This window comes from Theobroma cacao, chromosome 3 (genome assembly GCF_053813885.1).
Source record: "Theobroma cacao isolate CCN51 chromosome 3, ASM5381388v1, whole genome shotgun sequence".
Lineage (NCBI taxonomy): Eukaryota > Viridiplantae > Streptophyta > Magnoliopsida > Malvales > Malvaceae > Theobroma > Theobroma cacao.
Genome location: NC_142641.1, coordinates 43,196,903 through 43,224,009, shown reverse-complemented (window position 1 = coordinate 43,224,009; position 27,107 = coordinate 43,196,903). Strand labels below are relative to the sequence as shown.

At 34.3% G+C, this 27,107-nt stretch overlaps 4 protein-coding genes across 4 annotated transcripts; 1 reads left to right on the top strand and 3 right to left on the bottom strand.

Annotated features, from left to right (window-relative positions):
* Positions 1-295: 295 nt before the first annotated feature.
* LOC18606285 (Lactate/malate dehydrogenase family protein) lies at positions 296-2,142 on the bottom strand. Its single transcript, XM_007039816.3, has 2 exons — positions 1,358-2,142; positions 296-912 (listed from the first exon to the last, which is right to left on the bottom strand). Exons 1-2 carry the CDS (start codon positions 1,964-1,966, stop codon positions 469-471), a joined length of 1,053 nt encoding a protein of 350 aa, XP_007039878.3. The 5' UTR covers positions 1,967-2,142; the 3' UTR covers positions 296-468.
* A 3,314-nt stretch (positions 2,143-5,456) lies between these two features.
* Positions 5,457-9,451, top strand: LOC18606284 (YbaK/aminoacyl-tRNA synthetase-associated domain-containing protein). The gene is made up of 5 exons (XM_018116740.2): positions 5,457-5,866; positions 7,110-7,187; positions 7,277-7,361; positions 7,791-7,879; positions 8,983-9,451. Exons 1-5 carry the CDS (start codon positions 5,579-5,581, stop codon positions 9,124-9,126), a joined length of 684 nt encoding a protein of 227 aa, XP_017972229.2. The 5' UTR covers positions 5,457-5,578; the 3' UTR covers positions 9,127-9,451.
* Positions 9,452-9,901: 450 nt separating this feature from the next.
* Positions 9,902-12,146, bottom strand: RGF6 (root meristem growth factor). The gene is made up of 4 exons (XM_018116741.2): positions 11,919-12,146; positions 11,639-11,822; positions 11,127-11,197; positions 9,902-10,464 (listed from the first exon to the last, which is right to left on the bottom strand). The coding sequence occupies exons 1-4, from the start codon at positions 12,030-12,032 to the stop codon at positions 10,309-10,311; spliced, it is 525 nt and encodes a 174-aa protein (XP_017972230.2). The 5' UTR covers positions 12,033-12,146; the 3' UTR covers positions 9,902-10,308.
* A 3,231-nt stretch (positions 12,147-15,377) lies between these two features.
* On the bottom strand, positions 15,378-17,463 carry ATG8F (Ubiquitin-like superfamily protein). The gene is made up of 6 exons (XM_007039812.3): positions 17,322-17,463; positions 16,873-16,914; positions 16,641-16,696; positions 16,414-16,466; positions 15,817-15,935; positions 15,378-15,724 (listed from the first exon to the last, which is right to left on the bottom strand). Exons 2-6 carry the CDS (start codon positions 16,907-16,909, stop codon positions 15,621-15,623), a joined length of 369 nt encoding a protein of 122 aa, XP_007039874.1. The 5' UTR covers positions 16,910-16,914; positions 17,322-17,463; the 3' UTR covers positions 15,378-15,620.
* Between the last annotated feature and the right edge of the window lie 9,644 nt (positions 17,464-27,107).

Below are 27,107 nucleotides of genomic sequence, written 5' to 3'. Positions count from 1 at the left end.
ACGTTTCAAGTTCTTTTTTCATGATGTAACTTACTTTCGATTAATAATGCTTTTATAGACGGAAGGCTTCTCACCTTCTTTGTCTATGTTGTGATTCTTTGTTTCTTATATGTTCTACGGCTTATGTAATGAAAGTTTTCATCCGAGCAATGAAATGAAATAGTATTATAAAAATAATAGTGACTTAGTGATTGCAATGGTTTTTTTTTTAAAACATTTGCATACTTGTAAATAGTAAGTACAGCTATGCTTTCAGAAATGTAATAAAGAAAAAAAAAAGTAGAAGTCTAGAAGATGGAAGCATGGATATATTAATGCATTACAAAGAGAAAATTAAGCCTTTACTAATGAAGCAAAAGGCCAATTATATTAAATTGAAACAACCGACTGAAATCTGAATCAACTGGAAGTCATAAGTTAAAAAGGCCTTTGAAAAGGTGCCAACACCAGAGTAACGTCCATTGCTCTTTAAAGTCCCAACTGGCTTTGATATTCAAGAATAGTCTTTGCCGATTTCCTAAGCCTTTGCACCTCTTCATCCGTTAAATGGATATTGGTCACGCCCAAGACGCCACCCCTACCAAGCTGCGCCGGCAAGCTCAAGAACACATCACCACCGTTGATGCCGTAAAACCCCTTTGCAAGGACTGAAACTGGGTGGATTTTCCTCTGGTCTCTAAGCAGGGTTCTAGCCAAGCTAGCCACGGAGTAGCCAATTGCCCAAGACGTATATCCTTTGAGACTTATCACCTCGTATGCACTGCCAATAACTGCTTTATGAATGTTCTCAAGGGTCTCCTTTTCGTAGGCAATTTGCTGATTCTTTAGGAAGCTTAACACCGGCACTCCACCAACACTAATGCTAGACCACAGTGCCACCGAACTGTCTCCATGCTCACCAACTATGTAGGCCTGCAAATATTTTACAAGCATTTGGAACAATTACAACTAACTAGCTAATTCTTGGGGGCAAATTTGATCATATTTGTAACTAGTAGAGCAAACGTATGTTTAGACCTGCCTCAAATGAAATTCCCAGATTTTTAACCTTCTATAATAATATATTCGAAAACAGGAAGTAATGAATTCTTGGAAAAAATCTTAAAAGAAACCAAAGACTTATACCCATAAGTACTTTTATTTGCCCAATAAGCAACCAAATTAGTGGCTTAGCCAAAAGAATATGTTAGTGACTTAAAGAGTACTTATGATTACTAGGAAGCTGCCAGTAAACCTTAATAGAAAAACAAACAAAAAGAACATTGTGTTGTGTCTTTGGTCCTTGCCACGTGTCCTATTATCCAATAAGATGTGAACAAGTTCCTGTATACTCTAAAAAAATTAAAATCAAACTGACCTGCACATCCTGAGCGTTGACGTCCAAATGATCAGCGATCAAGAACCGAAACCGCGACGAATCCAAGTTTGTTCCCGAACCGATGACCCGGTTCGATGGAAATCCCGACAGTTTCCAAGCCACGTAAGTTAGCAAATCCACCGGATTCGACACAATCAATAGAATCGAATCTGGCGCGTACTTTGCTAGTGGAGGTATAATGTTCGAAAACAGAGCTACGTTCCTCTGCAGCAGATTCAGCCTAGACTCGCCAGGGTTCTGACGGGCGCCAGCAGTTACGATACACAGATCAGATCCAGCGGTGACGGAATAATCAACGGAAGCGTTGATCTTGGTGCGGGGGAGGAACGCGGCGGCGTGTTGGAGATCGAGCATTTCGCCGCGGAGCTTGTCGGCCTTGGCGTCGACGAGGGAGAGTTCGTCGGCCAAGTCTTGAGTGAGGATGGTTTGGGCGATCGCCATGCCGACGTTACCGACTCCGATGACGGAGATCTTTGTGTGGCGCTTGGTAGGGGAAGGTGGGGCAGTGTTCTGGATGGGCTTGAAGAAGGCTTGAGTGAGGTCCAGACCGCCTGGACCCAAAGACGAAGCTGAAGCACTCTTTTGCATTGTAATAATGGAAACCTGAAGCGAAGAGAATTGAAGTTTAGTTGATTTGTTTATGGATTTCCTTCGCTGTCTCGTTTGGGGATTTATAGATGGAAAAGGAAAGAGAGTTGAGTGGAGCAGAAGAAAAACGGGGTTTTCACTTTTTTTCAGCAGTCGCCCAATATTATTTCTCGAAGACAATTCAAAGGCTTTCCGTAGCAGTTGGTCCCAACCTCAGCGTTAGGCTCATGTTTTAATATGTTCACTAAATTCTCACCCGCGTAAGGACCACGCGGCATTTACCGAAGGTTCCATGGCATCTAGAATTAAGAATTTTCATCCCGATTAATATGTGTGTATTACTTTATTATATTTCCTGTAGTATTTTCAGTTTTAAACTGTTTGTTAATCGCTACATATAAAAGTCTACCATCTTTTTTCAACCATTGAATTTGCATGCTGCAAAATCATGATGGACTTGTGAACGAGAATTTGTAATCGATATTTGGATTTTTTCCGTTTTGTCATTACTCGAATTTAATGCATAAAAATTAATTCATAAAATTTTTAAAAAAGTAACATTTTGTTGCTTGACATCAAAATCAAATTCAGGTACTTGTAATTTAAATAGAGATAAAATATCTAAGTGTTAATATTTTATTCGGTAATATCTGTGATAATGAGATTGTGTAAAAAAAAAAAATTTCAGAATTCATAATTAAGATGATTGAACCAAAAATAAATGAGGAGATCATAAGCGCATCTGGTGAACGTATACTAATTAATTAGGATCTTATCTTCTATGTCTGTTGCCTCTCTCCATAGAGAATAAAAAGATTAATGAGCATCAATTCCATGGTCATTTGGGAATACAAGTGCTATTTTTTTTTTCATTAAGACCAATTAGGAGACAGGTAGCACGCGTTTGAATTGCGAGTGGATGTGATCATCCTTTCTGTATCACTGGGAACGAAATAGTATTGTGCCTACGGACGGAGTTGAGTTACAGACGAAGTTGCATCGGCATGCAATCGTAAGATGAACGGTGGAGGATCTATTGATCATAATCAACACAATAACAAAGCAACGCGTGGAACCGGCTCATCCCTTGAATATTCCATTAGCTGGGTTGCAAGTCACGTCACCTGGAAGGATGGACGCGCCCTCGTGGTACGATAGATCCGTACTACAATTTCGTCACACCCAACCCACATTCCAATCCGTGGGCCGCCAGCGAATCTAGGACGGTGCCACTTTCTCATTTTTATATCGTTTTCTCCTTAAAATGGGATTCCAATCCAAGTCGCATGAAATTCTCGTTAAATACTCACGTTAATATTTGGCTTTTATAGGATAATGATAGAACCATTTAAGCCTATTTGATTTTCCATTTTAAGAATTCATGAATTCCAACTGCTTTGGAAACTGATGTATTATTCACAACACCCATTACCTCTTGCCATAGCATTTTCCATTCCCTTTCATATGACTTTTGCAACATTGGAAAAACGTTGAGTCCTCAAACCAGAGCGGGAAAGCCCCCTGATTTGAGATTTAGGCAGCTAATGATAACAGCAATTGCTTTTGAGGCATTGAAAAACTCAAAATTCCATTCTTCCATAAAACTTGTGGAAAATAGATTGCCTTTTCCCAAAATTTCCGCGAAGTAGAACTTTCCACCTGTCTGCGATTTCTACTACACCGTCATATTTCATGGTAGCACGAGCTAACTTTTGCCGACTGGTCTTGCTCATTGCCCAACAAGAAAAAATGAAAAAACCGAAGAACATGAAAAAACCTGGGGCTGTTTTCGACTTTCAACTGTCTGGCTAAGCAATGCAGAGATATTTTGACTTTTGACCATTCTAATTTCTAAGGAGATTTTTTTTTCATTTTTCCGTAAAAGGAAGAGGAAATATGATTATTAATCTGCAATTAAGCACCATGGAACCTGTCAATAAGCCCCAAGAAAATAAAATTTTTTAAGCTAGTCAAAGTGGCTTCTTCTTTCTCTTTCCAAAAAGTATTACTACGTATAACTCGCTTTCATTACCTCTAACAAATAAAAATGCAATATGGTATGAAAAGTTATTATATTAGTATAAAGGAATTCATGAGCTAATAATAGTAATATTCATCAACAATAGATGATATATTTGACTGCAATTAAATTATTGTGAGATCAATTTAATTTTTTTTTTGAATAGTAATTTTAAAATTTAAAACGTTTTAAAATAAAATTTTATAAGATTTGAATTATTATTTTTGATAAAATATTATAAATTTGTTAAATTTTTGTAATTGTTGTTGGAAAATTCATTAGATGGTATTGATGTCTTAAAGATAATAATTTTGGGTTGTAGTCATGGTAGGTCATGAAGGTTGAGAGAGGGAAAGATAGAGAAAGAAAAGAAAAGAACCATTATGCTTTTCACATGCGAAGAGAACAAGAAAAGAAAAAAAAATATGGAGAAAATAAAAAATATATATATCTAGTTTAATTAGAATATTATTACTTAATTTTTTAAAATTTTATTTTTTTACTGTAAAATCTTAAGCTTTTTTGAGTTATTAATAAAATAATCTTAAATAATTTATTTATTTCTTTTCATTTTTCTTTTTTTCATCATTATGTGTTTTTTTATTTTTAAGTTGATAAAAATTGAATAAAAACATTTTCATTATTATTAATTTAATTAGTTATAATGTTCTTTGTAATTTTTTACTTTTCAATTATTTGAGGATAATTATGATTTTTTATATTTGCAAATAAATGTTAACTAATGGTAATAAATATAACTATATATTTTAAAATAAGAGAGATCTAAATCTACTTTAAAAATGGATTGAAAAGGGTTTTTCTATTTTCTTAAAAAAAGTATAATATCTAGGAAAGTCTCTAAATTTTTTTTAAAAATTTGAATAAATTGTTATTTATTTATTACGTTCAATCAAATGTTTATATTTTTATTTTGAGTCAAATAAGTCTTTATATTTTTATTTTGAATTAAATAAACTTTTATAACTAATATTTGATTTAATTAAAATATTATTTATCGTCTTATATGACGAAACATTAACATGATATATTAATATATTATAATAAATAATAGATGATTTCATAATAAGATGACATGATAAGTTGATATGATTTTTTGAGTTTTTTTTTTTTACACATCAATGTTAGTTAATGCCACATGTATATAAAATGATAAATAATATTTTTAATTAATGATAATTAATTAATTTTAAATTAAAAATTTATTAAATTTAAAATAAATAAAATAAAATTAATTTAATGTAATAAAAAATAAATATTTATTTATTTTTTAATAATTTAAATATTTTTTCAAGTATTATAAACAAAAGCAAGATACTCGACAAAAATGAATGACGAGGAATCAGGGCAACACACAGGTAAATCCAAGATTATGCGTTTTCAGTAGCACTGCCACTCAAATCGTGCCATCTGGTAATAAACCTCGACATTGTGCCATTTGCTACTGAAGAATAAGGACTTAAGCCAGATGGCATATTTTTAGATCACGAAGCCCCCTTCCCTGCCGCATCCCCCTCCTCCTCCTTTCTTCTGCCCAAGCCAAGGGAGCCAAACAGAGTGAAGAGGCGACAAAAATGGAGGCAGCGTTGGCAGAGCTAGAGCGAGTCCAGACTCAAATCCTCGAAAGAATATCGAAGCTAGAGCTTTCTCACCTGCCTCAAAACGCTGAACCTCTCCCTTCCTCATCTCCTCTCACCAACGACGACGTCGAAGCTCGCCTCTCTAACATTCTCCGATCCAACGGCGTCAACGACTTCTTCTTCAAGAGAGTCTCCTCCGATTACTATGATTGGTCGCTCGAGTCCCGTCGCGACGTCCTCGGCGCCGCCTCTGTTCATCATCTCTGTAAAAGCATCGTTTTGGTTCGTCCGTTTTACTACTTTAGTTTAAATTAATTATTGATAAATTTAATTGCATTTAGCTCATTCTCTTTAATTAGATATGACATCCTAATTTTATTACGAGTATGAGACTGTCTTTAGGTTCAATTTAATTAGTGATAAATCAGAGATTGGAGAAGTTATCGGGGAGTGCAATGCAGAGTGAAAATTTTTAACTTCATCTAAAGTTGCAAAACGTTCAACTTTTCAATTTTAGTTCAATATAATAATGAATGGATTATATAACAATGCCTATCTATAGAATTGAAGAAACGTTATTTGAAGAAATGTAGTAGATGATATGAGGATGTTGAGGTTGGTTGTATCGGAATATGTGATGCAAAAAATAAATGAAGGTGGAAAAAATTAGTTGTTTTCTTTAGTTGAGGAGGAGAAAGACAAAGAAATTCCGATTTGTTACCTTGTAAGAATGGTTAGTACTAATGTTGCTTGACATTGAGGAGCCACAGAACTAGTGGCACAATATGTCATATGGTTCGATATGGCTATCATGTGAAGTAGTACTCACATAACTAACTTGTGATGGGCATTTTTGAGTTCACTTGTGGTCCTATACCCTTTGCGCATGGTAACCTAATGGTTTCTGAGAAGAATATGTTGTTAAGATGATCAAATATTTGAAGTTCTGATATGAATAGTTAAACATAGCCATTTTAGTGCTGAGTATTGTGAAGTGTCACATATTTGCATTCCACGTATAATGCAGTTTTGCATTTGTATGGAGTAATACTCCGCACCTCTCTTGGGTTTTTGCTTAGTGGCAAGATTTGGAGCCCATAGAGGTGAAGGCTTCTGCTTAGGAGGTCCAAGTTTGAAAATAGAGATTATCTGTAGTTGAAGGGCTCAAGAGGAATGTTGTAGATGGTGTTATATGCGGATTAGGCATTTGTTGAGTATTAAAACACTAAACTGCAAAGTATCCAGAGCATATTCATGAATGAGAGGAGACAGAGAGATGAAAATAGATATAAGCAGCCATACCTTCAAAATGTGTTGTTCAAACTGGAAAGCCGACGTACCAATTGCTGAGTGCTCTTGTTATTCAACATACTTCGACACCCACCTCATCTTCACTCCTTCCATTTTTTTCTTTTCTTCCAATTTTATGGTGACTTTTTTCATTTTTCTACTGCAAAAGACCATAAGTATGATTGCTCATTACTAACCTACCAAACTCTGCACTAAAACTGCTTTGTTTGCTCAGGTTAATACTCAAGCACCGTCCAATGTAATTGATTGTAGTGATCGTAACAATTCAAAGTATTATGTTGTTGTAGTCCAGGTAACTTCTTATTCCATATGTATCAACAAGATGCCATTTGGCCTACCCCTAGAAAAATGATCCTACATTTGAACATTTTCTTATTGCAGTATACTGCTAGATTCAATGCTGAAACTGTCAAAAATTTTCTATACGCGCTCAACAGCGGCAAGATATCAAAGAAGAAATTTAACTGTAAGTTATTTATTTGCAATCCTCTTTATGATAAAAAAAGACTCCTTTTAAAGTTCAGAGATAGTCTATTAAAATTATTTTTGGATTTTTCTAGCCATTCTAAAACGTGTGGTATATTCCTAAAGATCCAACACACCCATGTGACTCTAATGAATCAAAGCAAATATATGTGACAGTCTATAGATGATGCTTGGTCTGGTTAAAAGATCCAGGCATATCTGATTGTAGTTGGTTTCAATATCATATTCTGGCAGGTTGGTGCCAATACAAATCCATTCATGCATGAAGACTTCATGCATTAGTCTTGATTAAGCTCTTTATGTAAAAAAAGAGCAAGGGATTCCTTGTTTTTTATTTCTTTCCTTGTTAAGGTTGAGATCTCCAAATGGTTTATTTAGTTAATCATTTAACTTGTTTAAAATAATGCAGTGAGGCTTACTCCTGAGGAGACATCAATAAAGTTGACTGGCTATGAGCACAACGCAGTTACTTGCATTGGCATGCAAACTGACATTCCAGTAAGCACTCTCTATCCAAATCTTTATATTCTAGCTTTACATGACACCTCGTAGTTTCACTGTTTTGTTTTCTTCCTCACTCTTCACCTTTATTGGTTGTTATTTTATTTTCTTAGTATATTGATAACTTTTTGCATCTTGTATTGCTCATTATTTCTACTTGGACTATCATTGTTGTATAAATGCATTGAAAATTTTTGAATATAGGATTGATCTTCAGCATGTAATATAATACAATGAACAATAGAAAGGGAACAAGGACAGAACTTGCAAATAGAAATGTTGGTTCATTTGCTTTTAGACTTCCAAATGCTTTGATGTGGTTTTTAGAGTAAAGATGTTCTTGATGCTTGTCTTTTAGACAGTACCCCCTTCAATGTATGTCCTTTCTGTTAGGAAGAGCACATAGGGCCCTGACACATAATTTGCCTGGGTAGATATCAATCCTTATCATAGTTAGAACCAGTGTGGCTGCTTTTTATACACAGATATTCTGATGTTGAACAGTTAAAAAATCATGTAGTTTTTAAGTCTATTGCGTGTATTTCTGTATAGCAACACATGGAATCCTTGTGCACCATTTCCAATATTTTAATCTATGTGCCAGCTTTTGGGTTGGTCCATTGTTCTTAATGTCAGCTCCAATGATTTGCTGCCAGTCTGCTACATTGACAAATGCAGTTGTAGAGTTTTTGTTCTCTTCTCTGTGTCTCTACATATTCCTTTTCCATAAGATGGTAGCTTAGGTCAGCTGGCAAAGATTGAAGCTGAAGATGGTTTGAAAATATAGTTGCAAGAATGACATTTCTGGTTTTCTCATGTACACAAATTAACTTACCTGAACGAGCAAAGTTCAAATAATAAAGTGAGTGCATATTCTAGGAGTTATTAGTGATCATAATTTGAAATACTGTATTACAATTTCAATAAGAAATGGGAAACCAATTTAAATGTTTCTCATTGAAGGTATGATCGATCTTGGTAGGCTAAATGAATGACTATCACACATGCTCATGCATTTAGACACTGAAAGGCAGAGAGAGAAAGAGTTTGTTTTGCTCATTGTACTTCTAGTAACTGGATAAAATTGAAATTGATTTCAGGTAATTTTGGATGAAGCTATTGTAAAGCTTAGTCCTGATTTCTTCTGGTTGGGTGGAGGAGAGGTTGATTTAAAGCTTGGAATCAGAACCTCTGAATTTATCAGCTTTGTCAAACCTTTCATTGTGAACTGCAGTGGTACCTGAGTATACCAAATGAATCAATAAATTAAATTGGAAGGACATTATGACTAAAGACAATTTAGTAAAGAGTTCAAGGAATGCCATTCCTATGGAAACCCCATCTGGTGGAGAAATTGATGCTTCAGATTTGGAGATTTGGAGACTAAATTTCGGCATTTTTTCTTTCTTTTGGTTTCTTTGGGCTATTAAAATTTGGAAGCCAATTGGGCAATACTTGATGACGTAGATAGGTAAGTTAGTTGATTGGAACGAAGTTTTGATTTCTTGGGGAGAGCTGGAAAGTTCAGGTTGTGGTACTTTCATAGTAATATGATATTGGACATTTTCAGATTGTTTTCTACGAGTTCAATTTACTTGGCAATGGTGGCACATGATTCACAGATGGCCACGTTTTGCATAACTCTTGGCTACTGAATGCAAAGCAGGCGCTATAACCTCTGACCCGTTGTTGGCTAAACAGGGAAGACAGAACAGCGTTGCAGGATTTCAATTGCCATTGCACAGCCCTTTTTGCCAGTTCAAAGTGGGTTCCTCTTTGCAGCGTGTAACGTCCCCCCTTTATCAATGTTTCATTTTATTTCCCTTACCTTCCTCACATTTCAGCCATAGAATCTCTGAATCTCGGGTGGGTTAAAATTGGCTTAAACAGAGGCAGGAGTCAAGAGTTGAGCGAAGCCCTTTTCCCCTCACCTGCATCGTCAAGACTGTGTGCGTAATCTTTGGATTTGATGTTTCCATGCAGGAGTAGAGCAGTTGAAGATTTAGTTGAAAGGGAGCATGTGTGTAACTGTGTCCTTTTTATTAATGAAGAACAACCTACCAACAAATTTGGCAACTGACAACACATCACAGCCTATATGTCTCCCTGTACTCACAACCTCATTAATAAGTAAATGATATAGATATCATTACAACCATTATAACAAGACATCATCCATCAAATCACCACGTTCTTACAACCGTCTTCATAGTAACGTAGTTGCACAACTTGGGTAATTTCGGAGGAAGTTGAAACTGCTATTACTCCGAAAATGTCTTTTTCATATATGCTCGTAGAGATCATTTTTTATTTTTGCCCATTAAAATAACATACAAAATGCCCTTGAAACTGATCGTCAGTTGCCAAAAGAGGAGAAGTAGCGTAGCTTTTCTTATCACATAGCATACTGGTGTAAGAATAATTGTCTAGGGTTTTTCATTATGGATTGGTGGTTTCCGATGGGGCTGTGCATAATCCATGACGTCAACGTCGCCTACATTATCCTTTTCCTTGGAATCGACAGCTTTCTCGGTTTCACCAGCTGAATTTCCCAGCATGGACCTTGTTACTCTCTTGAATCCCTACACAAACAACATATAACCTTTAGGTACCTACATTCATACTTATTAAAGAGACACTTTATATTTGATAGGTGAAAACTCAAAAAATAAATTAAATATGTAACATATTTATGTACTGAAATTTATCAACAATGCATCTTAATCTTAACACATGTATGATGTGTAAAACTTGTTGAACTTAAAAAAAATTAACCTGCATATATTGGAAGAGATTTAGGATTGGTTTGGACTGCTTAAGTCAAAGAAATTTTGCTACCATGTTGGAAAACAATGAGTGTTGGCCCGAGGTGGAAGTAAATGAAGTTGTTTTACTTCTAAACAGGTAGCTAGCTAGGATATGCCGTCCATCTCTCAATATCGTCTCTCATATGTATCTGCATGTCAAGATGCCCAAAGACCAAACAATACTGAGTTTCGTTTTTGTTTTTTCCTCTCAATATACATTTTTTTATTTCTTTTTCATACCAGAGTAAATAACTTTTACTCTCCAATGCATGCAACACAGTCATGCATGCACGTGAAGACCATCTGCCTACTATCCTGACATGTTGAAGAAGATGGGCCATTAGTAGTCTTCTCTACCACAACCAAGGCGTATGATACATCTGTCTAACAACCTGAAACACATACAAAATCTAGATTCTGAAGATATCGAATTTTACCTGTACTTTTTCCTTGCTTTCCAAATCTTCAACCCGATAAGAAATTATCATGATACTATTCATTTCATGTCCTGCATGCACATATCAGCAAAATTGCCAGCCCCATCAATAATGAAACAAGGTGTAAGTAAGACTAATTAAAGCTGGAATAATGAAACAAAGTGAAAGGTCCCTTATACTTTCCACGACTAATTAATTAAGAGCACATAAAATCGTTGGTGACTAATCAACAAGTTAGGGTTTTATCATTATGCAACTATAGAAAATATTTTTTTTTTTCATTTAAGAACTTATGTCACGGCTAAAATTTGGGCCAACCACTGCAAGTTGGAGAAAGTGATTAAGAATATTAAATACTGCTGCGAAGCCTGAAGACGTACAGTGCAAGTTTAGTTGAAATGATGATAGTTTTTCTTTCATGTGAGTACCTTAAGTCATATAATTTCTTGTTGAACATACAGATTTAAATCCAAAAAAAAATACAAAAGACTTAGTTTGAAATTTGATAGAACCTGAAATTGCTTTTGCAATGGCTTCTTTTGCCTTAAGAAAACAGTTAAAAAGTGTCTGCTTCATAGCATTTGCACCAATCCAACTCTCTCGGGTTCTTCTTCCATGAACCCCAACTTCTCCTAGTTCCTGTGTTTGTAGTTCCATTGAGATTGAAGGCCTCACCTCTTTCAGCTGATTGACATCCTGCATATACATTTATTTATATATAGCTTAGAAATTAGACCGAGATTTTAACATATAGACTATAACTCATCACCCTATAGCCTTTTGTGCACTAACCTTGGCAAGAAAATGGACTTTATTGCCAATCTCTTCAGCAACAAAACCTAGACGACGAGCATTGCATGTACGCATAGAAAGACAGAAGAGAAAGAAGATAGCAAGAGAAGACATGATGCTGAAAGAGCTTAGTTCCGAGAGGTTTATCAGCTTGAATATCAGAGAAAAAGCGTATGTGGTCTGGCCGGGGTGCTAGCTCAGTGTTAGGTTTCCAAAGTATTTGTACTGATAGAAGCACCAAAGGGCATTAAATTCGAGTTTTGTACTGAAATGAAATACGTTCTTTAAGAGAACATGCAGGTGTTCGGATGATGAATCCTGAAAACGAAATTGAAGATATTAGGGGGCCTCCCTTTGTCTCTTACCCTTCAGTTTTTAATCAAATTTGGGGTCCGAAAGAAAGAAGAAACAATTATAGAGTACGCATGGTCTCGCAGATATTAACAAGGGAGATTTCATTGAAATACTATAATTTACAAATTATTGATTAATAAAACTTATTTTAATGGTAATTGAGACAGAAATTCAAGCCAATCTGATTTCATGTTGGAACTCAAAACATTGATAGTTTTGTTACATGTTAAGTATTATGAGAACAAAAAAGGAGAATTAAATATGATATATTCACAAGAGAAGAGGAATGGAAAAAGAAATATTGTGGACCGACATTCATTATTCATAAGATATGGAATCAGGGTAAAGAAGTAAAATAATAAAGCAGCAAAGTAAATCAAGGTCCTACCCATGTGTTTCTGCTGAGGAAGTCCACTCCTTGCCCCCCCACCCTAATTTGTATGGTAGAATTATTACCGCATGGCCTGTGATTATTTGTTTTTCTTTGACCATATCGTTTTCATGTATAGTTTCCTTCTTCGAAGGTGTCGAGGAAGTTAATGAAGAATTCCATGTTTAAAGAAGCAATATACCACCTTGGATCACTAATCGAAAAATACTGTAAAGTACTTGTTTCAATGGACCACTCAAATCTACTTAAATTACTAAGTCAAATGAAGTTAGAAACCAGCTCCTTATTACTTTTTTCTTTCTCTGGGTCGTACTCAAATCATGAGAGGAAAATATTGAAATTAACTAAAACGTTGAGGCATAATACTCTGTTAAGCAGTAGCATGTCTGCGTTTGCCTATGAACAGGAAACAACTTTGTCTCGGTTTGGTTGGGTTTCTTCCCTTTGTTTAGGATGATTTGGACCATAACCATTCATCTTGATGACCAGCCTTAAATTAGCTAGCTGCGTGGTGTTACTACCAAACGGATGGCAATCATGGGAAATGTTTAAATCAAACATGCTAAATTAAACTTAACATTTCATTTTGACCAAGCTTTTTAGAGTACTTGAATTAATTGATACATAACCTCTCTATCTAAAATAAGGTTCGAAATCCCTTTTTCCCAATTAAAAAAAAAAATCTTCATTCATTCTTATGTACCAAAAGACAAAACCTTTCATAAATTTTAGTACAGGATTAAGGTACAATGAGTAATTAATTTATATATAGAATAGCAAAATATCTGAAATCAAGCTTGGAAAAAAGTTTCTGGAGCAACTTTTGCCCATGAAGGTATTATAGCAATTACCAAGCACCATTTTTATACATCACAAGTAATCTGTTAACCCAATATGTATGTAATGTATATGTATAAGTAACTGTAGATACGATACATTGAACTTTAAAGCTATCCTAGCATCGTTAAGATCAAGGATATGCTTCAGATTTGGTGTTCTTTAGTCTTTACGTACCCATAAGACCGTATCTGTTAAGTATTCAAACAATTCCGTTAGGCTAACAGAGCTAAACTCGTTTAGCTTGAAGACTATGCCATTTTCTGATTGCCTGGTTTCGATGTATATCTAATCACATGTGTGAAAAAAAACACCCACCGGCAAAGTGCAAGGAGGTAAATTATCGGGTCATAATTGAACAAAGAGGAGAAAAGGGCATCTTAAAAGGGAAGAAAATAGTAAATGAAACCACTTAAAGAAGAGGTTTAACACCTGTGGAGTTGGGTGAAGAACTGTGAATAAGGCGTATTATGAACATTGCAGGTGGAAATCATGGAGAATTCTAGCATTTATCACCAAAGAGAGAGGCGGGTGCAGTGCAAGTGCAAAATGGAACACATGGGACCGACAGCGGAATGGAGGGGGGTAGGAGCCAAGTAGTTTCAGGACAAAGCTGCATGGCCAAACCGCCACTTGCATCTCCTCTTGAGGGGACAGGGAGGGTCGACTTCCCCCCACCAACGCCGGTAATGGACCATACATGCCACGTGGCATTCACTCCATGTGCCATTCACATAGCGTATGCTGCCACGTCAGTGGCGGGGCCCTTTCATCCCGTTGGCTCCTTGCTTAGCGAGCGACTGTGTCCCTGGTCTCACTGGTCCAACTTTCGTCTCATAGCCTCCACTGAGCACCTTGGTTCGCTGCACGGAGCGAGAAACATGGTCCTGAACAACCCACAGCGATGTGGACACATCCTATAGACTTTTGGCATGAATAGGGGTCTCCCGACGGGGCCCTAAGCTAGAAATCAGGTGGTACTTGGCAGGAGGGCGAGAGTTTGGTTTGGTATAGAAACGAGAGATTGAAATTTTATCACGAAAAAATCAATTTAGACCATGATTACAAAAACAAATAAACATCGCTCGGGTTCCTATGGATCACTTTATATAATTCATTGAATGATGTATATATATATATAAAAGACTAATTTTATTCATAATCTAACTCTAACTAATTAATAACGAATTAATAGTATTGTATGATAACTCTAATAACTTGTATAATTATCTTTAGAGTAAAGATAAGTGGTTCAACAATTCAGGTTGAGAATTTTACTGGATCGTTAACAGGCTTGTTTTAAGCAGAGAAAAGAAAAACAGGATTGTTTTAAGATAACAAAACCTCATTCGGTTAAGGTTCAAGCAAGTTTAGATCACTGACGGACAACTCAGACTTTTACCTTCTGTTTCCATTTCCTGTGATGAGACTTCTTATTTTCATTTCTTCTTGTCAATACAACTTCTCATTTTCTTTGAGAAAAGAACAAGATGGGCGGGGCAGAAGAGGGCCGGAATAGCAGAGGCTCAAGCATTCAATCTCCAATTTCGGAGCCCAAGTTAAGAGCAAACCCAGCAGCCAGCTATGTGGCTTAAGAAATCCTAAAACAAGCCGCCAATGACTCTGAAGCACACCGCCCAATGACGACGGCGATCATTGTTTACCACGCCCACACAAAGCAAAAGCAGAGCCCAAAGATGTGGGTACGAGACCCTAGTGGAAAAGATAGCAGATTGATAGCCCGTCAACCGGTGTAAAGCCCAGTAGTTTATAATGGCAAAAAATCCATAAGAAAAACAGAAACACGGCCCAAACCTCCAGATAGGGCGGGCTCAAAACAAAAATTGCTTGAAATTCAATGCTAATGCCAACACCAATTGTGCAACCAAGAGAAAGATTTCAAGTGATAAATGATCCAAAGGAACTTTTAACATCGTGCGGAAATCATAAATATTTATGTACAATATGCAACTGTACATATCACCAGCAGGTCTTTAAATAATAGCAATAACCAAATTACCAGTATTAAGGCAATGTATACGGTGATGCTAGAGATAATATAGGGGAATGCTGAAACGAAGAAAAAGATAAAAGCAGCGTCCAAATTAATCTACCAATGGCTACTGAGACATCAGATGCCCAAATGTGTTTTCCCCACTGTAAGTAACATAAAGAAATCCATCTTCATCCTTCTTCTCCTCATATATGGCAGACATAATGGCACCTAGAAAACCAAGAAAGGGTAAGCCCTTTATAAATCAAGTAGTAAAAAGGTAAAGCATCAAGCACCGAAGGATATAATTTGCAAGGCATTACCAGTTGGTGGGAGGACATTGTCCACAAATATAAAGATTGCCTTTTCTGCGCTCAGTTTGATCCTTTTACGGATGACATACACAAATTGTCCAACAGTCAAGTCAGCTGGGACAAGGTACCTGTACATTTCATAATCATATTACAAGACTATATAACCAGTTACTATGACCTCACTATGATTTAGTCCAAGACAGAGCATTAAAGAATGAAAAGATGATTGCAGATGGAAAATATCATTACATCGAAATAAATAAGCAATTGAATGATTCCATATGTCCAAGGAAACCAATTGGCATAAAAATACCGGGAATAGCTTCCACATTGACATGGGAATGATGGTAAAAAAATGGAAATATAGGATCATTGCATTCTTAACATCATCAAATCTCTCTTACACCATGAAAACTTACCCCTTAACCTTTATATTACTTTTCTTTTCTAGCTAGGGATGTCTGTCATCACAACCATTGTGCCCAGTGGAGACGCAATATTACAGATAGATAATTCAAACAAACTAAAACTAGATGCTTTTTTAACTGAATAAGGCAATGAATCCAGAGAATACAGAGCCAACAATAAGATAAAGGTGATCCTTACTTTTTCTTGTCTATGTTTGGTATATCACTTCTCTCTGCCCTCTCCACGATCACCTTAAACATAAAGCAGGACAAATTGGACAAGAAACAAGATTAGAAACACAAGCAAAGTATATAATTATAACTTTTAATTACCAACGAATACACAGGCCTCCAGCAAAAGTAGCACAGATTAGATCACAACTGACAACAGATTTATCAAGATTGAAGGTAAAGTTCAATCCTTACCGGGATTCTATCAGGGTATTTCTCCCTAATCCTAGCAGCCTCGGCCCTCCTCTTCTCTGAAGCCAGAACCAAACAAATCATTCAGACACTTGGAAAATATAAATAAGTGATTTCTCCCATACACCATAAACACATTGATTTACCATATATAATAACATTGACTTTAAAGAAAAAAAAGAGGCTCCTAAAACCAAATTGACAACAAAATAAAGGATGCCATGCCAGTACATACCAAGATCATGCTCTTGCTTGAAGTAACTCTTTGCCATTCCTCCTGAAAATACCAACAAAAATTAAGTCAAAAGACCTGCTTTTCAAACAAAATTCCTTCTTTAATTCTTGATGAATTTTCCACTGTCTTAAAAAGCCATGATGGTGCAAAACAAACATATTATTATGGTCAGCAACTCATGCACACAACAATTCCAATCAAAGATACAGAAACAAAATAAAGTCCAAAAACAAACACAATCAATCCAAAACCACCCAAATCTTATCCTTGATCACAGAGTTGATAGCTTTGCACAAATCTTCGAAGAAAAAAAAAATCATAACAAAAGCCATAAATTTCAATTTAATCTAAACTTGTCAATCACCCACCAAAAAAAAAAAAAGGCAGACCAGAAAAAAATTATGTAGATGAGGCTAATAAATATAAAAGGAAAACCCCAGAAGGTAAACCTTGTGAAGATGAACCCAAAAAGAAAGCCTTTTTTCTTGATCAACGAAACTCTCCGAAGCTTGAAGCTCGTGGCTTGCTTCAAAAGACAAGCAAATAATATATCCTTCCTCCCTTTTTCAACGTACCCCTTCCACTCCTTTCGGCCGATTTGTTTTTCTTGCTTAATTAATGGTAGTTGAAAGATTTACAAACACCTTTCGGATCCCCTATGGTGTTATAACTCATAGGTATGATTACAGGTGGAGTGAGTTCATTGGTGTTCATCGGTTTTATATTTGTTTAACTAGTCCTAGACCCCTAGTTGGTTACGGTAAAACGACAGATCATTCGCTATTTTTGGGTTTAACGTCAAAAAGGTATGTGCATCGGACGGCTGAAAGTAGGATGACAATGGGACGTGAACAGAGAGGTGGGTCCCAGGGCAGTTCCACAGTGGATAACAGGGATATACCCGGATCTCTCGCTCAATCTGCTTTGCAATTGGACCCTACTTGGGTCGGTTTTTTACTTGACTGTCTTGGACCCCAAGAAACTTGGTTTAGCCAGACAATCCACAAGGGTCAAGGGGGTACTTTGGAAAATTGAAATGGCCCTCGGCTTTTTCCTAAAGAAGAAAAATAAATAAAAAAAGAATTATTCATAAACAGTGTGACCATAATCAATGACTACTGTAGTGATGCAATTAACTAATATTTAAAAAATAAATCCTTAAATTTAAAATCTTCTTGGGTTAACAAGGCAGTTAGCTAGCCAAGGCTACAATTTGGTTCAAATCAAAACTAAATTATCAAAAACCGAATTATTAGAACTAATATTCCTCTTAATCAATTACTGAACTGGAAATTTATGTAATGAATCTCAATCCACCAAAATGTTTACTTCAGATAATTTGGTTTATTACGAATTTAACCAAATTATGAAAAAAAATCTTATATCTCATAATTTATTGTATTATAATTATTAAAATAAAAATCATATAAATATTCATGAATTTATTTTGAAATAAAAATTTCAATTGTTTATAAAAATCAAAATTTTAATCTAACATCAAACTCCAACATTCATGAGCCACATAATTAAAATCACAATAACTAGATACAAGCATAACGACATCCAACGTAGAATTAAAACACAAAAAATAAATAAATATTATATTTAAAATAAATCAATAACTCTAACAAACATAACAAAGAAAATTATATTGATGACCAACTAAAATGATTTTGAGGACTGATTAATATGCTGAATTATGTCGATTTGATCGATTAATTCACTCTGCACATTCCAAACCTTAGCTAGCTGTCTTGCCTCCATCCATTTCCAACTTTAAATAATAAATTTTGTAGGCCAGACACTCCTCATCCCACATCCACCGTTCTCGTGCTTTCCCCAACATTTTTCATTTTTATGCTATTTTCCTAGCACCACTGATCGAGGTTTCTTTCACTTGATCATAGCCACGACATGTGCCCAGATTGCGATAATTTCTCAACTCCTTTTCTCCTTAGGAGGCAGACCAGATTGCCATACTTTACCCCAAATAAAGTAAGCAAGACTAGGCCACTTCTTCCTTATATAGGCTTCTAAGCCCAACTGTTCGGCCTAATTCCACCCAATATGGGCTACCTGTGCCCCAGTGGAGAACTCTTAGGGCCTGGGGAAGTAACCTTTTTTGAGTTAAACCCTAAATCCAATATTGATCTATATTAAAATTAGGAAAAGTATTTAAAATTTTTTGTTGAGTCAAATATTCAAATATAAAAGCATGGAGAATTGGGTTTACTAGTAATATGAAATAAGCATTATTCCATTTTCTTTCACCTCTCAAAATTGAAAAAGAAAAAAAAAAGACTACTATGTTTCTCGTTTTTGAAACATTTAATCTCTATTTTATGGTTTCAAATTTATTATGATATCCTATCAACCTATATGCCTTCATCTGATATGTCCAAATCTTCTATTCATGCAAATTCCTATCAAAAGATTTAGGTAAGTGACTGCATGCCATGTGTTAATGTCTACTACTACTACTACTACTACTACTACTACTTCTCTAATCCATCTTGATCCCCACGTGTATTGTCTACCATTGCCATTTTCCAAAAGTTTCCAACAGCAAGAAAATAAAAACAGAGAACTGATCAGAAACCATTAAAGTTATGAACATAGAAAATTTTCCAGCTCAAGTCTAATTGAGACTTGAAGGATCATCTTCAGTGTTCATTCTGCTTGACCAAATCTAATAATGTTTCCGAACCTTTTTTGTTGTTAGAGAAACATACAACAAGAAAAGGTTAATCTTCATTTTGGAGGGAACAGATGGTCTTTGCTCTTCTTTTAATAGTATGCAGCCACCACTTAGCAAGGGGAAGAAGAATGAAGAAGGCATGGGCAAAGGCAAATTTAGAAGATCAAACCACCAAGCAAAAACCCAGCCAAAAAGCAAAGCTTGTCTCCTCCTTTGGTTACCACTTTATTTAAGAGTTTATTAAACCCTAATGACTTTGTATTTTCATGCTTTTTTTTTCCCTTGTGGCCACCCCCGACAGACACCCAACTCATCATGTCCTATTTATCTATTAAAGCCATCAAATACTTTTTAGTCATATGCAATAATTGGTTAATTAACTAGGTTTTTTCTTATGATGGCCCAAATTTAGTCATTGTTAGCTTTATATATAGTCATAGTAATTTAAATAATGGAGTCAGATTCATTTGCAATGAAACATGATTAATTTATTTTACTTATGTTCTAAGTAACACCCAAAATGTTCGCCAGTCAAGTTGATTAAAATGTACATTACTCTCCACAGATTTATCCTACATATAAATGGATTAGAGGCATATGTTAAAATCCAAAACTTACTCATGTAAATTGGTAAACATTACATTCTTTTGTCTCTTTGGATCCATATTTTTCATGTAAAGTTTCCCTGTGCAGGAGGATTGAAGTAGTTGGGATATGTTTATATCCTTGCTCAAGCAAAATGGTAGGGTTGAATGGGAACTTTATTTGGGTGGAAGAAGATTGAGGAAGGTATGGCTTATTTAGTTTAAAGTGAGTATGATATATCATTATCATAATGGTTAAAAGCTGACCAAAGTTGCATGAATTACTATAAACGAAAAGTCCACAGCTTTACAGTTTGAAAGGTCATTAAAGATGGGTTACATTGATTAGGCATTCCAATGGAAAATCCAAAATAAGACATATATTATATTGAAAAGATGTCCAAAGTGAACTGATCTATGTTGTCTATTCATTTATTGATGTGAAAACTCCATACCCGCAATCTGCTTAAGCAAAAGCTGCTTTGTTGTGGTCCGGTTCCTATGATGATTGAATCTATTTGTTCAAACTCTAGAGAACAGCCTTTGATTATATATAGCTGGTTCAATACTTTTTGTAAACTGGATTCATATATTCAGTGTTTGGTAGATTCAAAACTTCAACAAGATTTTCTTTTGATTTAGGAGAGGAGAATCTTGTACTATCTAACCAAAAGTCTTTTTTTTTCTCTGTCTTTGCGAATTTGTTTCGGATTCTACTTATAATTGTGTTAAAGCTGCAAAGGAAATTGGGGATGGGCTAATCCCTGCAACTTAAAAGGTGAAAAAGATGCTTATGGGACGAAGGAAAAGGCCTACGGAAGTGGAATGTTTTATTATTTTTACCCTAATTTTTTTCCTCTAATATATGAAATTGAAGTATTAAGATCAAATGAAGGGTGTAAAAACAATTAAAAAGAATAAAAGAATGGTTGTTATATCTTTTTACATATAAGACAAGATATTTGTGTATGGGTTGTGAAAATTTTAACAATTTATTGTCACGTTCCCAAAGACCTATCGAAATCAAACCAAGACAGATAGTCAATTATCTGTGGAAGCCTCTTAAATGGCAGCTTCCGAGGTAAATGTTTTTTTCACAATTAACACAACATGTTGAATTCTTGTAACAGGAAATGAATGTGGAGCAGCACCTAGTTCTAAGCCTATAAAACAAATATTAATGCTAAGGTCAATGCCTACAACAAGGTTTACATTGTCCCTGTCCCCGTGCATGCATCTTGTCCTTCCGGAATGTATATGGTCTGTATGCTTTCTGCTGTGTGAATCGGGATCAATCTTTGTCTAGAAACGTTTTGTGTACATGTGCACGCGTGTAAAATCATGTTAGGTTTTGATGAGTTCTGAACGCTAATCTCTCTGTTTTTCAATCATTTTTGTATTATTTCAATTTTTTTGAATGTCTTGGGAAGAAAATTGTCCTTCTTACACGGCCATGTTTCATGCAGTTCAAAAGCTGTCAACCTTGCTCTCACAATGGGGCAACCCGCACTAGCCAAGCAGAAGACGCAATCTTTGATATATCATGCATATTTCATGTATTTTCACCTTGTTCTTGTTTCTTTCATTTTCATCATTCTTCTGGAGAGTTCACGTTTGCGTGGTTGCCTTTCTGAAAGACAGCAAAGAGAGGAAAAACAAATAAACTGGCCTAGCAAATAGCGGCTCTTGTTTCTCATTACCCAAAATTTTGCTATCCTTTTCGTTCCTAAATCGAAATGGAAAGATGAAAGTTCAAATCTTCTCTGGGGACTCAACTTTAAAGATATTGTAAATATAAATTACAGATGGGGCACAGTGTGGGACTGGATCCTGCAATTTCTGGCCTTAATAAGAGGGAAGAGATTGGTAAAACCTTGTCTTCATCACTATCCCAAAAACAAATGACAACAAACCAATAAAAATTACAAAGAAAAGGGCAGAAAATGCAGTAGTAGTGGGACAAAGAGGATTAGAGTAGTGTCACTTTCCACTTCATAAAATGGAAGGAGGCTCTGGTTAGGCATCACATGGGCCTGGAGATAAAATAAAACCTGCGTCGCCCTGACAAGTCCAAATCATGGTTTTCCTAAACAATCCAAAGAGGCATGTCCCCCTCTCCTCCCCCTCTTTCCTCTCCACACAATTGCCCCAAATCTTCTTTTCTTTAAATGCATACATATATAAAAGATTATATTAGACAAGGGGACACCTCTTTTAGGGCTATGCCTCCAACAAGCCCTTTGAGAGGTTTCCTATTATTGTTTTCTTCTTCCCCTCGACAGAGATGCAGGGTAAAAGAACACACAAATCCATTTTAGACAAGACCAGTCAAACTGGGGTTGTTTTATTGTTATGAATTTTATGCTAAAGTTTCGAATTTTTTTTTTTTTTTTGAGCAAGAAGGCTGAAACTATATGGTATATAAAGGTTTTTGCAATAGATATTTTTCATTTATGGCCGGCAAAGCAAATTGTAGAACAGAAAAGCAGAATTGAGATAGTCAGATTGGCTTGACTTTGAAAATTGAAGTGTTTGATAAGGTGCGGGCCCTGCAATGCTGCAACCTTACCTATCTGGTATAACATAAGTTTGAAAATAATCGTGAAAGAAAAGGGAAGAAACCTGGATCCTAAGTAGACAACCTGTCTGTTCAACAGCAATCCCTGATTGACAATTTGACTGATAACAGTTCATCATAATGCACATTAGACAATAAGATAGAGCAATGAGTTTCACATGAAGTACATGTAACTGATCCCCAGACTAACTGAAGCAGGGTTTTTGTAAAGTTTGTAAATTTGGTCTGTTCAAGTTTTTGAAGAAAAAGGATACCCTTTTTAGTGTTTTCCTCTCCCCCCCAACATCCATTTTCTCAATCCAATGGGCAGTTGAAAACCTTTCTCATGATTTTCTCATCTGCTATAATATTAAATGCAAAACATTCGTTTTCAATGCATAGGTACTCGAAAAAGACTTTTAAAGATGTAGACTAGAGCAAGTTAAAGCCTCTGCGGTCCTTTTATCGGATTTGCCCAATGCCCAGTGGGAAAAACAAAGTAAAAGAAAAGCGATAGCAACACTGAAGAAAATGTGATAATCTATCTGCTAAGTAGTTGAACAAGGTTTTCAATTATTGGCTTTTCCCTACACCCAATCCCCTTTGCCAGATGTTGCTTTCCTCTTGATATTTTGATTTCGATAAATGGCGACAAATAATTCCTTCACGGCTTGGTGAAAGCTCGTCTTAGCCTAACCGTCGTAGCTTGGAACAATGATGGAGTTATGATTTGAACGATGATGCAAATAAAAACAGGGTTTCATGTAGCTGGGATGTTACATTTCAATCAAATCACAATTAAGCAATGCCACAAAAGGCTGAGAATTGAATTAAAAATGTGTTTAGCGTGTAATTATTGAGTCGTGGAACCCGGTACAAATTCCATCACTATTGTAAAAGCGAATGCGGTGAAACTGTAAAAGGGCCAAAAAGTAGTAAACTGAAAGTAATTTTTTAAAGTCCCTGATGAACTTAATTCGACAATCAACAGAAATTTGTATGATGTTAATTTAATTATTGAAGAGTGAAGTTTACTACCTTTTGAAAATCAACCAATGAACTCCAATTAATCATTAATAATTAACTTTTGATCAAGATTAAAACTTTCATCTCGAGAGCCAAGTTTGGAATGGATCAATATATCGTGATATAATGGGGGAAACAATGTTCAGACAAAAGGATAAATCTTTTTAGCTTTAACTCGAACCTCTGTCGCATTGAAAAGCTTACTGTACTAACTACCAACAGCTGCAGCTCGTAAAGCTTCCGCGGCAACATAGGATATTATCTCTGGTTTATAGGGATCTTTTCGTCATGTAGGAAACTCCTAGTAAAAATCTACCCGTGAGAGCTGTGATAAGGTACTTCAACACTCATTCTAAGGATTCGGAGATGGGGTGGGGGGGAGGGAGTGGAAAACAATCCAAATTTTTAAAAGAACGTGATCTTCCCTCCTTTTTTTCCCCCCTCCGATAACATGCCTAAAACAAAAGTATTACGTGTAATATGTGATAAAATGAATAATAATAATAATAAATTAAAAGAAGGATTAAGATAATATATAATTCTACGCTATGAGTCAATATTGATCTTGTCACATTTCAGTTTTCTTGAATTTTATTATTATACTTTCAATTTTAGTAATTTTTGAATAAAAATAATAATATTGACAAAAATTTAACATTTACATTAACAAGATATTTTGTAAAATATTTCAATACTGATATTTTTTTATTTAAAATAATAAAATTGAAATATAATAATAATTTTTAATAGTAAGTCATGTTATAGTGACAAATTAAATCTTAATTCCAGTCAAAAAAGGCCAAAATTTAATAAAGGAATAAAATTATTGTAAATTCATAATCGCTCTGTCCAGAATACTTTGAAAATTATTTGAAATTACAAAAATTAAATTCTTTTTAATTTTTTTGATAAGAAGACCCATGTTCTATGAAAAGCACCAGATCCGGTCCTTAACGTTGTTGATTTTTTTCTTAGACCACAATACCCTTGGAAAAGGACATAAAAAATAAGGAAAAGCGTTACACTTTTTTTACAAAAATGACAAAGAAGTCCCACTGAATCATCAAGGACAGTAAAAAAGTAGCTATCGTTTCGCTGCTTTTTATTAACCTACCTTTCCAGCCGGAGTAGGGTGAAAAAGTAGGGTAAAAACAATATCAATACACAAACGAAGGTAACCGTAAATCAATCAAAAAACGGTAACCACAATGCCCCCCTCCTCTGTGACCTCGCCGCCATTCACACAAATAAGGCTCGAGGTAATAATCTGCATAGACCAACACGCTATTAGCGTCATGTAGATCCACTCGGGCTCAAAGTGGGGCCGTAATCCTGAAAGATGAATATGATTGGACCGTGATGTCCAATCGCATTGTTGGCGTTGAGCGTGGGCCCAAGCTTTCATTTCCGAGTTAACTTTTGATCTCAGCCGCAGATTTTTATCTCGTTGTTTGTAATTGACTAATTTTTATAGTTGCTTTCCGGGTTTCAACAATTTTTTTGGGTTTCATCTCCACCAAACGATGTCGTAGCAGTAGAAGAGTGAAATGAACTTTCTTCATTTTTCTCCTCTATTCTTTAATTTATTTCAGCTAGGAGAAAAATAATTATACTCCGTACAAATGAAAATGGCTTACAAAAATTACTATCATGTAATGGTAATTATTCATATTTTAGTTATTTTAGTGACAAATAAATACAAAGACGTAACGAAATATCAATGGAAAATTTTCACTGCCACAGGGAATAAGATAATAGCTAGTTGTAGTAAAGTGTACGGAACATTTTCTTTTATTATTGTTTTTAACCTTTCATAGTACAAATTTAATTTTGTGAGATTTGTTTACGAAATGTCGATATGATTTAAATATAATTATAAATTTTTAATTTATAATAAATACAAATTATTTTAATTTCAACTTTTACATGAGATGTTTTTTTTTCCTTAATCATGTTTTCACACAATGTTGACCAACAAAACCCAGTTAAACGACATTTTTCATCTTCATAATCAAACTAAATTTTTACATTCGTAGTTAGAGGTGAGCAAAATCAAATCAGATTAATTATTTATTCAAATTAAATATAATTTGGTTTAATTAATTAATTTGATCAATTGATTCAAAATGTTTGATCTAATTGATATTTTAGTCGATTCTCGATTTTAAAAATTTTAAACAAATCCATATAAAAAATAAACTAATTTTTACATATATTAATATATAATATTTTGTTTATATATTAAGAAGAATTGATAATAAACTTAATTAATAATGTAATTAAAATATAAAAATTTATTATATGTACATATACAAATCATAATCATAACAATTTAATTTTAGTTATATTTATTTATTTATAAATCTGTATTAATATGAAATTACAATTATATATTTTAAACGATATAATTTATATATTGATATTATAACAAATGATAGTAAATATCCTACATATTAATATGTTACAACTATTATATCTTAGTAATGTTTCTAAATATAAAATGTTATGAATATATATAATTGTATAAATATTATATATATATATATATTTCATTTATACATAAGCATTACTATAACTTATAATAAAGTTTATTTATATGATTACATTTAATAACTTTATTAGTTATCATCTTAGTTTTCATAACATATTATTTTTAATTAATTATTGTTTATACAAACTTTGATATAAAACATTGTAACATATAAGCTATGTCATTAATTTCACACATATATATAATAAAGTAATATTATATATATTTAATTTATACATAAGCATTACTATAACTTATAATATATTTTATTTTTATGATTACACTTAATAAATTTATTAGTTTTCGTCTTAATTTTTATAACATATTATTTATAATTAGTTATTATTTATACAAAATTTGATATAAAATTTAAAATATTATAACATATAAATTGTATTATTAATTTCATATATATAATAAAGTAATATATCATATATACATATATTTAATCTATACATTATTTATATATTTGATAATTATGTATGAAATTTAAATTTTTAATATTGTAATTTGTAAAAAAATAATAATAATAAAATTTTATTCTATTGGTTTAAAATCAAATCAATCGAACCAATTATATGTTTAGTTGGTTTGATCTATTTTTTAAAAATATTTAATATATTTGATCATTAAGTATGATAAACTAAATCACCAAATTCATCAATTTGCTCACCCTTACTCATAATTCACCAACATAAATCATAAAAATAGAAGTGGTGATATTCTGGCGTTGATCAAGTTGAATTAAAGAGAATAATTTAAAGATTTTACCAATTACGGTAAAATATAAAAGAAAATCCACTTAAACAAAATTTTTCTTTCTTCTTTTGCTGATAGATG

What these genes read in the sequence shown, in the direction of transcription:
- ATG8F (XM_007039812.3), bottom strand. Translation starts at nt 16,909, where the DNA reads ATGGCAAAGAGTTACTTCAAGCAAGAGCATGATCTTG. An exon ending in CAAGCAAGAGCATGATCTTG is followed by an intron (nt 16,697 to 16,872) that starts GTATGTACTGGC and finishes TTCTGGCTTCAG; the next exon opens with AGAAGAGGAGGGCCGAGGCT. An exon ending in AATACCCTGATAGAATCCCG is followed by an intron (nt 16,467 to 16,640) that starts GTAAGGATTGAA and finishes TTTATGTTTAAG; the next exon opens with GTGATCGTGGAGAGGGCAGA.
- LOC18606284 (XM_018116740.2), top strand. Translation starts at nt 5,579, where the DNA reads ATGGAGGCAGCGTTGGCAGAGCTAGAGCGAGTCCAGACTCAAATCCTC. An exon ending in ATTATGTTGTTGTAGTCCAG is followed by an intron (nt 7,188 to 7,276) that starts GTAACTTCTTAT and finishes TTCTTATTGCAG; the next exon opens with TATACTGCTAGATTCAATGC. An exon ending in GCATGCAAACTGACATTCCA is followed by an intron (nt 7,880 to 8,982) that starts GTAAGCACTCTC and finishes AATTGATTTCAG; the next exon opens with GTAATTTTGGATGAAGCTAT.
- LOC18606285 (XM_007039816.3), bottom strand. Translation starts at nt 1,966, where the DNA reads ATGCAAAAGAGTGCTTCAGCTTCGTCTTTGGGTCCAGGCGGTCTGGAC. An exon ending in TCAACGCTCAGGATGTGCAG is followed by an intron (nt 913 to 1,357) that starts GTCAGTTTGATT and finishes AAATATTTGCAG; the next exon opens with GCCTACATAGTTGGTGAGCA.
- RGF6 (XM_018116741.2), bottom strand. Translation starts at nt 12,032, where the DNA reads ATGTCTTCTCTTGCTATCTTCTTTCTCTTCTGTCTTTCTATGCGTACA. An exon ending in AAGTCCATTTTCTTGCCAAG is followed by an intron (nt 11,823 to 11,918) that starts GTTAGTGCACAA and finishes ATGTATATGCAG; the next exon opens with GATGTCAATCAGCTGAAAGA. An exon ending in AAAGCAAGGAAAAAGTACAG is followed by an intron (nt 10,465 to 11,126) that starts GTAAAATTCGAT and finishes TTGTTTGTGTAG; the next exon opens with GGATTCAAGAGAGTAACAAG.